The sequence below is a fragment of the Diplodia corticola genome (genome assembly GCF_001883845.1).
Source record: "Diplodia corticola strain CBS 112549 chromosome Unknown scaffold1, whole genome shotgun sequence".
NCBI lineage: Eukaryota > Fungi > Ascomycota > Dothideomycetes > Botryosphaeriales > Botryosphaeriaceae > Diplodia > Diplodia corticola.
Window position 1 is genome coordinate 103,586 of NW_017971480.1, and position 12,503 is coordinate 116,088.

Here is a 12,503-nt window from a genome sequence, read left to right on the forward strand (position 1 = left end):
ACCGGATGGCTGGAGTGATGGGCGGGAAGGAGTGGGTGGAGGTGTAAGCCCTGGCGCGAGTTTTGTGCGCGTTTTGCTGGTGCGCACGGACGCCTGCGCGCCCAGCTAAGTGACGGTTGCCGTCGCGACTTTTTGTCCTTCGATTGCGTCTCTATCTCCATCGCCGCCACTCTCCGACCCCCTTCTCCTTCGCCTCGAATGCGGTCGCCCGTTGCTCTTGCCAGGCGCTCGCAGGCCTTGCGCGCCACAGACTTCTCCAATATATGCTGGACTTGCCTCCTCGCTCAGCGCCGACAGCTCTCCAATACCTCGCCCGCGCGGGCGAGGGCGAGGCCACGCGCAGTACGATACCATTTAACTAACGCGCCTCCGAAGCTACGCATCGAGGCAGGAGAAGTGCCGCCGGCCACCAAGCGACCTTCCCAAAAGCCGGCAACGAGCCTTCATCCAACAATCAAAGATTACCACAAAGACGAAGAGCGATTGCTGGCCCAGCTGCTTGACCAGCACCGTTGCCAGGCACGCAGACAGCAAGATGCAATTGACCGCATTGCTCACTTGAGCCCCGGAAACGCGCCGGCGTCTAAGCGGTCCTTTCACACATCGAGCAGAGTGAGCATTCGCCACCCGCAGCCTTCGTCCAGTCTTGGGATGCAATCTGACAAGCTGCTAGCTCAGACAAGAAGCCGCCGCCAGATCTGTGCCCACCCCACAAGACCTCGCCGCTATAATTCCCGACAAACCCGCCACACTTACCACAAGGCAGTACCTGCAGCAATGGCAGGAGCGGTACGGCTCACCGAACCAAGAACTGCTCGACGAACTGGGCATCGAGGCGTACGGGAGCCGCTCAGAGAACCTTGCTCGACTAGATACCCCTAGCGACCTCCGGGACGTCGAAGTGCGGGACGAAGATGCAGAGAATCGCGGCACCGCTGCGTTCCTCGACCCCGCAGATACGGTAGACGAGGAAGTCGGTGACCGAGCGCTGCAAACCGGCGACCTCGTCGAAATAAGGTCCGTCTGTTACTTCTGACCCGCTCCCAACCAATCAACTGACAATCAACCAGCTTCGTTGGCGAACGTGAACCCTTGATTGCCGTCTTCATTGCACAGTATGGCACACAAGGGCAGTTCTACAGCATGCAGGGCCAGTGGTTCCACCGCAAGCTCAGACAGGTCCAGTTCGCTGTGCCCAAATTCATCGATAGAGACCTTCTCCAGCCCATCATCCCCTACCTGCCGAAAGGTGAGGTTACGGAGGAACTTTTGGATACCATGCAGACTTTGGACGTCAATGCCCCTCGTGAAATAGCTGCACCGGTATTGAACAAGCTCAAGGAGTTCGCTGAAGAAGCAGACATTGCCTACCGCCAAAATGCTTCGATCTTGGATCAGGCTCACGAGAAACTCGCTCATCCGACCGACCTCCGATTCGGCACTCTGCACAGGATCGCCAATACCCTCCTCAAAGCCGAGGAGAAAGTTTCAATTACGACAAAGTACGCCGTTCGAAAGGCTCTCCTCCGGCAGCCCCTCGGCTTCAATACCGACAACCGCAGTCATCGCCTGACTGGTGTATATCAAATCCTGCCTATCCAGTTCAAAAAGCAGATCCAGTTAGCTGTAGAGTGGGTTCGCTCGTTCCAGGACCACTTGGCCTGTCGTGCGGCCCAGGAGAAAGATGGCTCAGGAGCAGAGGTCGGCAAATCGCACGAAGCAGCGGAGCTCAAGAAACAGGATAAAGAGCCTGACGGAGCTGCGAAGGTCTGGATGTTCGTACTCAAATGCCAGAAGCTCATAGACCTGAGCCGCACAATGCGCGACTTCACTCCACATGGTCGCGTCGGCATCAGCAAGACCCACTACGAGATCAATGAGTCCACAACCGCCATGCAGGATTTCTACGATGTTCAGTTCGACAAGGCCGATGCCGTCCTCATTCGATTCATCGAAGCATGGTCCATCTCGGCGCTGTTTCACCACAATACCCGCCTGGGCGCCCTTCCACCAATCATTCTGCGGGCACTGGGCAGATATCCAGAACAAGAGTTGGACTTCGTCACCGGGTACACGTTTCTCCAAGAAATAGGCGTGATTCCCCCTCATGAGAACAGGACTAAATACGATCCTCATCTCCTGCTGCCGACAGCTTCGCACTCAAGGCAGTTAGAGGATATGTACACTAGGATAGTAAAAATGGGGTCTACGCGGGAACGCCTGAAGCTCCATGATGCGATGGAGGGCCACCGGACTGATTGGGGCAGCTTGCCGATGTTCTGCGTCGACTCGGCCAGCGCCGAAGAGATCGACGACGGCGTCTCCGTAGAGCGCATCCCCGGTTCTTCGGACTGTTGGGTCCATGTCCACATTGCCAACCCAACTGCTTTCCTTCCCAAGGAACACTTGATATCAAAGATGGCCGCTCACCTGACCGAGAGCATCTACATGCCTGAACGAACTTACTCAATGTTGCCCAAGTGGATAGCCGACGAACGTCTCAGCCTGGACAATGACCGCCCGTGTTTGACAATCAGCACCAGGCTCGATGAACAAGGAAAGGTTGTGGATAACAAAATCCAGTCGGGGTTCATCCGGAACTACGTTCCCCTCACTCCTCAAACACTGCATTTCGTGGTGGACGAACGTGCCGCAAGAGCTGCTGAGGCGAACCCCGATAAGATATATGTCGTTGGCGGAAAGGTGCCATCGCTGCCGCAGCGGAAGATGACGGAAGTTGACGAGTTGACTGAGGATCAAAAGGCAGACCTTCGTCTGCTCCACAAGCTGGCACTGGCCCGTCAGGAACGCAGAACCGAAGCCGGCGGTATCTTCTGGAACCAGAACTATCCTGAGATGAGCGTCTACCATCACCACGAGCACGCCGGCCTTCCATGGTCTCACCCGTCTCGCGAAATAGCCCGTTTCACCAAGGGAGACCCAGTTATTCAGATGGTGGCGACACCGACGGAGTCGTGGTTCCAGCCGGCAGGGACGGGCTCGGACCTAATGGTCCGCGAGATGATGCTTCTCGCGGGTGAGACAGGCGCGCTGTGGTGCCGGCAACGCCGTATCCCTTCCATCTACCGCGGCACCGTTGCGCGACCGGGGATGATGCCGATCGACGAGTATCGGGAAAAGTACATCCTGCCCACGCTGGACGAGCGCGGTAACCCACCGGCCAAGATCGCCTTCAACTACCTCCCGCACGCCGGCTCGTCCGTCACGTCGCTGCGGCCGATAGCGCACCAGGTGCTGGGTGTCCAGCAGTACGTGAAGCTCACGTCGCCGCTGCGCCGCTACGGCGACATGATCATGCACTGGCAGATCGAGTCGGCGCTCCGCCAGGAGGCCGAGCTCGGCAAGAGCCTGGCCAGCCCCGAGATGATGGAGAGGCGCAGGCGCAGGGTCGCCTTCAGCCCCGACGAGATCAGCGTCATCATGGCGCGGCTGGCCCCGCGCGAGCGCCTCATCTCCAAGACGAAGCGCGCGTCGCAAGGGTTCTGGCTGACGCAGCTCTTCTTCCGCGCCTTCTACTACGGCGAGGCCTCCATCCCCGACACGTTCGAGGTCGTCGTCTTCTCGCCCGCCACCGACCTCGGCCGCGTCTCCGTCCTCTGGCAGGACCTCAGCTTCGATCTCGACATGGAACTGCCCCAGGACCAGACCCCCGAGATCGGCGACCGCTGGGAGGTCAGGATCTCCGAGATCGACACGTACAACCGTCGTGTCAAAACGGTGCCGCTGCGCTTGATCAGCAGGGAGGTCCTTCCCGATTGGGTTGGCGATTTGGAGAGGTGATGGGGCGTTTTTGTTGTGTGATGCTGAATGTTGAGTTGTTGAATGAAGGGATGCTGATGGAGAGAGAGACACAACGCCGTGATCGGAGTAAAGGAGGTGAAATAGCAGCTGTATGTACATACATATGGTCCGTGCAGGATTTGTCATGAGAGCGAGGAAGGGTTCATCTTGTGTAGGTATCTCAAAAAAAAAAAACCCCTCTCCCAATCAAGGTAAAAGTAAATTATTAGATTGGTGAGACGAAACAAAACCGAATGGGCCAACACAGATCTGCGGCGCCAGGTCGTTGCCCTCCTCTCTTGTACTCATCTCCACTTTTGAGACTGGAACGTGCTGGGAGAAAATCGCTTGCTCATTTGCAGTAAGCCATGTGTAGGTGGTCGAAAAATAACAAATCAGGCGTGTATTCTGCCATTCTACCGAGTTCCTGTTGCTTTAAACGAAAATCGTGAAAGAAAAAAAAAACCTGTGCGATCCCCACACATTGCAATCCACCTGTCTTGAATGATGTGCCAATGAATGCAGAAGAGAAGCGCCACTTCTAAGTTCCAAACGCCACGCTGAACAATGTACTTAATGCCATGAAGTGAACGATTATGAACCTGGCGGAGGTTGGATTAATCGATGGGGAAGGGAAATCTTGGGTATGTTATGATCGTGGTCAAAAAAGAGAACGATGTTCACGAGCCGCCTAGCACGAAACCGCCCTGGTGTGTGGGACAGGAACCGTCCCCTTTCGTGTCCCACCACTGCCTGATACATGTCTGTTTGCCCCCCCCATTTGTCAGCACGTGTACACTTACAAAAGTGAGCAGGAAAGGAGAGAGGAAAATGGGGAAGTCTCACCCTGTGGAACTTGCAGAAGCACTCCAGCCGGCCCATCTCATCTCCTTCCTTGAAGTCCTCAAAGCATATGATACACTCCTGAGCACTGCCCTCATCATCGATACAGTCCTTCTCCGTTGCTCTGTACCGCAACATCCCCTGAGTATGTCTCCGTCTTCGGGAGCCCTCAGCTATAGGAGGAGTAGGGGTACCGCGTGCGTCGCTTGGAAATGCGGCGTTTGCCGATATGGCAGCATCCACAGCAGCAGAGGGCGTTGAGGTGCGCGATTGGGTGGACGGACCGGCAAAGTTGGCTGAAATGCACTCCTCAACGTGCTGCTCTCTCGCAACAGTACTACCATCTGGATCTTTTGGAGGCAGCTCCTCATGACAAACAGGACACTCATCTTCTTCGGGAATCTGACGACGCGGGGGAGGGCCTGGAGGTCGCATCGAGGGCGGATAGGGTGGAGTTGTTGTGTCAACTACTCTATACCGCGAAGGTTGCGGCGAGTTCGAAGCTAAACTTGGAGACCGGCTAGGGCGCATGTGATTCGCGAAGTGCGAAATTGTCGAATATGACTGCGACTGGTACGGAGGGAAAGGCATACTATCCCCACTCCCGCTGGGCAGCGGAGGCGGAAAGAGATCCGAAACGGTTGTGCGGCCTTGGAAGCTCACGCGGGAGTTACGGAAGGGATCAGTAGAGCGTTGGCTAACGTCACTTAGAGATGGGCGATGATGCGAATATTGCCGTTGCCCGTAGGCCTGGGAACTGTCATAAGTCATGTTCCTGGACCGGCCAGAATGCTGGAGTGGAGAGAATCGCTGCTGGGCGAAATGGTCCTGGAAGCCGCTTGGATCGAAGCTGGGGAACTGTGATGAGGCATGCCGCGGCGGGGGGCTTAAATTTGGGTCGGGAACGCACTGAGAAAAAAAAAGTTAGCATCACTTGTAGACACGTGGCGAAGGATCTAAGCAGCATACGGGGTTGCAAACGCGAACTTCTTCTCCGCCCCCCAGGGCTGGGTTGAAGTAGAGATCAAAACGGGAGCCTGGCCCGCCATCGTCACCGCTCAAATCGACAAGGCCAGCTCTGGGAAGGCTCAGCTCATCCGGCGCGCGCACGATATACTGACGTGGAATGGTGATGCGATGGGGCGAACAGTTGGCGCAGACTACGCGGCCGCATTTCCTGTTGCACATTAATCAGGGCAAACAGACGTGGCAATGCGAACGCGGAGAAAGCCATACCGACAATGGTGTTTCCTGTACCAGAAGCTGAACTGTGTGCCGCAAACCGGGCAGTAAGACACGTCTGTATCAGGCTGCCACGACGGAATCACAAGGTCGCTTCCGCGTCTCTCGACACTACTAGAGCTTCCGTCGGGGCTGAGGGTAAGGTCGATAGCGGTTGCTTGAGAAGAGCCTTCCGCGGCGGCCGGTCGATGGCCGCCTCGCCTCTCAGGGCCCTCGGGTGCGGTGAGGCGCCTCTTCCTATCAGGCGTTGAAGAGTCGGATTGCTGGCTCAGGTTGGCCGCAGCATCGTCCCTCGCCTCAAGCTGGGGTCCAGCAAAGCCTTCAGCGCCATAATCTTGTAGAAAAGCGGTCGTGCTCGGAAATGGAGTCGTAGACGGGGTGGCGCCGTCGCTGTAGCCGCGGTGCAGGGAAGAGGGGTTCGCCGGGGGAGCTGCGGAATCGGCGGAGGAGAGCGAGGCGTGGGGGATGGCGGAGGAGCTAGTGGAATGCGACGGCGGAGGAGGAGCGGGGCTGTCCATGAACGCAAGCTTGCTCGTCGATGAGCAGAGGAGGCGCGGAAGGAGTCAAGTGCGGCGGATTTAGGTGCGGCGGATTACGGGCGTTGCCACGAGGGTTCCATCACAGAGCTCCGCTGGGGTCGGTCGGGCGGGGAGGGTTGCGCGGCACGGCGGTTGATGGCGTGCTGGAAAGAGAATAGTCGGCGTGCGGCGGGGAAGATAGCGCGAGGCCAGAGCGAGCAGCTCGCGTGCACAGTTGCAAACGGGCAGGGTACAGCTGCGGTGAGGGCGGGCGGCGTCGAGCGGGTGGTGGAACTGCGCAGTCATGCGAGGCGATAAGGCAGCTCTTATCGCCCCAGCCAGGAGCAAGTCGTGGCCGCTCTCCGCCTGCCAATCCCGCCTGGGGCACCCCTGGGTGTAGCACTTGATAATACACTTTTACTGCATGAATTACGTCTTTGCTAGTAGGCCATGATTACACCCCGTATGCAGCTGTACCCTCCGCCAACTCCGGTCGCTATGTCCTGTCCCGCCGCCCAAATTTTTTACACTCCGCTCCGCTTGCTGCAAAATAAAAGGTGATGCTCAGAAAAATACACAGAGAATGGGAATTACTCTTCGCTGCGCCTGCTGCTCCGACTCCCCAGCGGCGTGTGGACAAATTCAGCTGCACTCCCCAAGTGCGTCGAGTCGTTGAGGCCTGGTTGGATGTGCTCCGACGTCTTGTGCTGGTGCACGTATCCCGTGCTCAGCGGACGCTCTGCATCTGACACGCTTCTTGCCATTACCCCTCCGCCCGCTGCGCTCTGAGACCCGTCGCCACGGATGCTTGATGCCGCCGATCGCTCAGGCGAAGGTGACGGCTCCGACGACCCGAATGGAAGACGCGGTACCTGGTCTTTCGTTGTCGGTCTTAGATAGTCTCCTGACGCCTGTCCTTGCTCGATTGTCGACAGCCGCGACCCTGCTTGCATAAACGAGCCATCCTGGCTGGAGTTGCGTTTGGAGCTCTTTCTTGGGATGCTTGGCGCTCTCCCTAACGAGCCCACCTTTGACACCTTTGAGCTGGCCTTGGATCCAACTCGACTGGGCAGTTCGATCCCCGCTCCCGTTTCAATAGGCCCCAGCGATGGAGGAACATCCGAAACTCGTTGCCTCCCTGAATCAGACGAATGCCCATCGTCGATGAGGTGTTCCCCCTCGCTGCTCTCCTCCGAATCACGCGACTCTCTTGAGTCGCGTCGAGCCATCTCTATCCCACCTTCCCCAGAGCTGTCCGTTGCCGCTGATTCACGTCGCGCCCCGGCTTGCGTGTCAGGATTGTCTCGATATGGTTCGTGATGAGCTCCAGGGGCGCGCTCATCGTCTTCTTCGAGCGCTAGCAGTTGCGGTGCTCTTGCGCTCCGAACGACCTCGAACCCCTTGCCCTTCTCCTGGCGCTTGCCCCCGAATAGACCCTTCAGCCATCCTCCTGCAGATGATATTGGTCCCATTGGATCCGCAGGGCCCGTCTTGAGCTTGCGGGTTGGTTGGCCTTCGGCCAGAGGTGGCCCCCGGGTCACACCGTAATAGAAATCTGATTCTCTTACGGCATAATCTGCCCGAGGTCTCCGTGGTCCTAGGATTTCGGGATCTGAATCATCCCTATGTGTTCGCAAGTAGGCGGGAGTGATGCTTCCTCGACTCGGAGAGAAAGGTGCTCCTTGTGCGGCTCCTTCGCCTGCATCTGCATGGTCCGTGGGGTCGTCGTAAGGCTTATTGATCAAGTCACTACTACCCCATGACTGCCGGCTGCGAGCACCCGGAACGTATGCCTCGGGTGTTGCTCTCTTCGTCCTTGGCGGCCGGTAGTACGGATCCTGGACGTCCAACCCACGTGAGCCAAAAGTTGGTCTGCGTGAACCTGCTGATGCGCTACCACTGGGCAAGAGTGTGTAGGGGGTTGCAGAACCGCCTGGCGTTCCTGGTTCTGGGCTTGCGCCGCCGTAATTGCTCATTTCTCCACCAGAGCTAAAGCGATCAAAGCCGCTGCTCATTCGGCTGTCCATTCCAGGGTGGCGATTGAGGAGCACGGCAGAACTCGCGGACAAACTCCGTGAACGACTTCCCAGCTTTGACTCCCTGTCTGCCGCGAGCATAGCTGCGTTTGAGTTAATACTGCTTCCTTGTTGGCGACGGTGAGTGCGACGTGACAACTGTCTTTTGCCAAAGACCTTGGTGAGCCCTCCTCTGGCATCACCGGCGCCGGCCAACCTAGCCGTCACTTCAACGATCGTCTGAATAGAGTTCAAGAAAAACCCAAAGACCAGGACAATCGCATGCAGAAAGAGATTGATGTATCCGATCCATCCTTTGGAATCTTCTGACACGCCAAGGTTTGGTACAAACGCCACACTCAAAAGGGTTGTAACGAGCCTGACTACCGAGAAGAATGTGTGGTATGCGTTCATAGATGTTGGAGCCTGGAACGGACGGAATGCGTGGAGGGTCAGAATGTAGATCACTTCGCAGATGGCCAAGATGATGATCTGAGCAATTCCAGAAGGTTGGATGGCACCGATCGCTACACCGCGGATGAAGGCCAGCAAAACCGGTATGAATGCGAACGGCGCGGCATCATCAGAATATGTGTTGTAGAGGGGGCCATACGTCAAGACGGTCGGGAGGTCGTCAAAGAGATGTGCACGTGGCTTGGTCGTGAAAATAAGTCGGAAGATCCACGCTGCAAGTCCCATCACTGCGACCAAGAGAACGACAGCCATCGCTACGACAGATGAGGGCGATCGATCCGCAACAACCAATTGGAAGAACGAGATGGCAATGATCGGCAACAGAAAGAAGTTAAACGTCATGCGGACCACCACGCCTGTGGAGAAGGGGAGATTTTTGCTGCGCAGGTCCTCTTCTTGGATATTCGACAAGTAGCGGTAAGCCCAGCGGAGCATAAAAAATATCTGACACAGTAGCACTGCTCCGACGGTGATGCCCACGTACCAAATGGCCATATTAGCCCAAATGTCCTGGTCTTTCGCGATACCGATCAATTCCGCCAGCCTGGACAAGCCATAAGTCCCGTTGACAACGTACATCCCATCTACGAGGCTGTTGGAGCTGATGTTCCCTGGTGTTACTAGACTCTCGTTGAAAAGAAGCGTCGACCAACTGGCCTTGCTGACAACTGGTTGGTAGAATCCTGGGTAATTGAGGCTGAGGCTTCCGCCGAGGACAATGAATTGGATGTACGCTAAGCAATCTCCGAATCCAGGGGTCACCAGGCGCAGCAGGTCCTCATCACGACCGTAGTTACTTGTCCATCTGAACGGATCGGACGAACCCCAAGGGCTGAATATAGCCGCAAAAACGGTGGCAACACCGGCCATGATCAGGATTACGGCTGGCAAGTAGCGAAGTGCGTTTGAAATGGTACTCCCAAGGTCCGGGGTGATATTGGCCGACACACAAGCCAGATCCGGTGCCCCCTTGTCTCCGGACTGCACACGTACGGTGGTTGCCAAAGTCGTGAAAGCATACGTGCTGAAATACTCGTGGGCCACGGTAAAAGCCGGCAGGCTGTACGGATCCAACCTATCTGCATAGTAGGACGGGCCAATGGGGCAGGAAGCGTTGACCACAGACTCGCAGAAGCGAGAAGGCTGGGCCTGCCAAGGGGTGTACGTCACGACGTTAGTTTTGGCGAAGAGGGTCGAATATTTGTTGTTGGAAGTACTGAGATCCACAATCTTGCCAAAAGTCTCGTTGGGGTTGTTCCAGTACGACTCATTGTTCCAAGCTGGCAAGGTGCCTTGCGTTGCCTGACCCGACACGTTCCCGTAGATTGTTATGTTGAGGTTGTGGCTCTCATCCGTGGAGTTGAAGCGAGCGCTGAAGAAGTAGGGCGTGAATTGAAGTTGTTTTGGAGTACTGTGGATGATGGCAGGGTCGAGGCAGTTCTCGAAGTGGATGAAGGCGGCGCTGGCAGTCGACAGAAACACAGCTAGCACCAGCAGGAGAGACGGAGCAGCGGGCGGTCTCGACCATAGCATCTTCCGTCGCGGGCGGTGGCTTGTGGTCCATGGCGCAGGACCCTGTGGCCGGGAGAGCTCCATGGCAGCGGAGGTCGGGCCTACGCGGCGTCTGACGAGCTCATGATGTGGTTGCGACGGAGAAGCGAGGGGAGCTTCCATCCAAGTGCAGCGCAGCGGGCGGCGTCGACGTCAGCCGTGGTGGCTGCGTAGATCAGACGGCCGGCGATTTGGCGGAGGCAGCGAGGATGCTTGTCAAGACGAAACACCGAGCAGAGCAGGGGCGGCGTGGGCGGAGACACGGCGGCCAGGGGCCGGGTCAGGACTTAGCGACGCGCGGGGAGCGGCGGGCGAAGTGACCATGCCACGGCGAGCGGAGGCGTGAGGTGGCGAGACAGTGTTGCTGGACGAGGGGCGCGGTCGTGGTCGTGGTCCAGGGCGCGTCGGGCGGGCGAGCGAACGAGCGAGCGGAGGGCGAGGTAACGGCGCGGACGACTCAGCGAGCGTGAGGAGGAGCTGGACCAGGCGGCGAGCAGGCGGGCGGCGTCATAAGTCGCGATCCCGGGGGACGAGGGGTGGCAGCAGTAATAATGGACTGGTGCTCCGTGTCGGCAGGGCAGCGCCATTCGCCCACGCTGATCTCGTGCTAGCGCGTCGCGCAGTGGCAGTGCACCCGCTGCTATTTTGGTGTCGCTGCCCTGATTGATGCACACTTGAGACGCTCCGCACACAACATTCTGCAGCCTCCCCGCTCCACGACGAGCCCGCCCGCCCGCTGATTGGCACATTCTTCCGCTGCTGGAGGCCCTCCGTAGATGGCTCCATGGCAAGCTCCCGACCAAGCTGCCCGGCCCGGCACGCGCGACAATCGCAGTCTGCTCCATGAGCGAGCGTTCCTTGCGCCGCTGATCGACTCCACTGCCGGCCGCAGTGCGACCACTTGTCGGTGACCCATTTGCCCGCCCTTCTCCGCCAGCACCGCGTCCCTGCTTCGCTGCCCTCCGCATGTTTATGCCAGAAATTATGGACAGCCTGACGTGTGCTGCCGACAACCGAAACGCATCTGCGAAGCGATACGGCCGCTGGCGCGCCTCGTACCGCCGGCGTGTGGCTGAAAAAAAAAAAAGGTGGCCACTTTGTACTCGATTTCTCACGCTTCTGCCCGTCCTGGACCGACTCGTGCGTTGTCTTCAGTGGCTTGCGTTCCTAGGTATCTTGTGCCAGCGCGCTTCTCCACACGACTCAAATACACGCAGATCTCCGCTGGCGAGGCTCGCCGCATTGCGCAAACGCGGTCGAAGCTCACCCTGCGGCGAGCCCGCGGTGGAGCTACAATCATTTGCGCTGGCCTTCGCTTGTCGCAAGCTGTACTGTGTATAGGGCGGCATCTCTGCACGGCCCTTCGGCCGAGTCGACCTTGTTGTGGCTTCAGCTTCCCGTATCTGCATTCTCTGCCTCAGACTCGGCACGAGCAACCCAGGGGAACAGATAGTGCTCGGCCCAACAGTGGTAAACGACCCGGAGTATTGGCAGGGTGCAGTGGTCAAATAGGTGTTAATAACGACAGGAGCAGGCAATTCGCCGCAGCAGTCGGGCTGATCGTTCACCGTGCAGTGCGCAGGACGCATCCACCATCTGGTGATCACCGGCTTTGGAATCTTCTGGGCGGTAACGGGCCGGTCGTTCCCGCATAGAACCAAAATAGAGTCCCCTGAAGCCTCCGTCACTCTATGATGTTATGGTGTCGCGCGGGGGCAGGATCGGATTAACAGGTGGCAATAATCAAGCGGGCGGACATGTTTATAGGAGACGGCAGAGATGCAATCGGCGCCAAGACAAGGCAAGCCGACACCGGGAAAGCGGCACCAATGGGTGCACGCGATGTGCAACGCCGGAGTCGCCAGGCCGTCCTGGGGACACCGACACGGGGGTACGTCAGCCTTCCGTGTCGAGTCGGCGCTGACACGAGGCGGCGGTGACGCGCTGAGGGAAGGAGAGCACGTGAATGGCGCTTGGTGAGATCAGGAAGCTTGGCCGAGAGAGGACTAGCGCAGCGCAGCCCCAGCCGGCGAAGGTCGGAGAGTGAAATCGCCGACAA

At 57.9% G+C, this 12,503-nt stretch overlaps 3 protein-coding genes across 3 annotated transcripts; 1 reads left to right on the forward strand and 2 right to left on the reverse strand.

Annotated features, from left to right (window-relative positions):
* Nucleotides 1-198: 198 nt before the first annotated feature.
* BKCO1_100034 (rnb-domain-containing protein) lies at nucleotides 199-3,801 on the forward strand (the record flags this gene model as incomplete). Its single annotated transcript, XM_020269726.1, has 3 exons — nucleotides 199-612; nucleotides 674-1,017; nucleotides 1,071-3,801. 3 exons carry the CDS (start codon nucleotides 199-201, stop codon nucleotides 3,799-3,801), a joined length of 3,489 nt encoding a protein of 1,162 aa, XP_020135319.1.
* A 680-nt stretch (nucleotides 3,802-4,481) lies between these two features.
* BKCO1_100035 (fyve zinc finger protein) lies at nucleotides 4,482-6,404 on the reverse strand (the record flags this gene model as incomplete). The annotated part of the gene is made up of 4 exons (XM_020269737.1): nucleotides 4,482-4,550; nucleotides 4,648-5,553; nucleotides 5,614-5,821; nucleotides 5,881-6,404. The coding sequence occupies 4 exons, from the start codon at nucleotides 6,402-6,404 to the stop codon at nucleotides 4,482-4,484; spliced, it is 1,707 nt and encodes a 568-aa protein (XP_020135171.1).
* A 590-nt stretch (nucleotides 6,405-6,994) lies between these two features.
* Nucleotides 6,995-10,567, reverse strand: BKCO1_100036 (uncharacterized protein; the record flags this gene model as incomplete). The annotated part of the gene is made up of 1 exon (XM_020269748.1): nucleotides 6,995-10,567. The coding sequence occupies one exon, from the start codon at nucleotides 10,565-10,567 to the stop codon at nucleotides 6,995-6,997; it is 3,573 nt and encodes a 1,190-aa protein (XP_020135172.1).
* Between the last annotated feature and the right edge of the window lie 1,936 nt (nucleotides 10,568-12,503).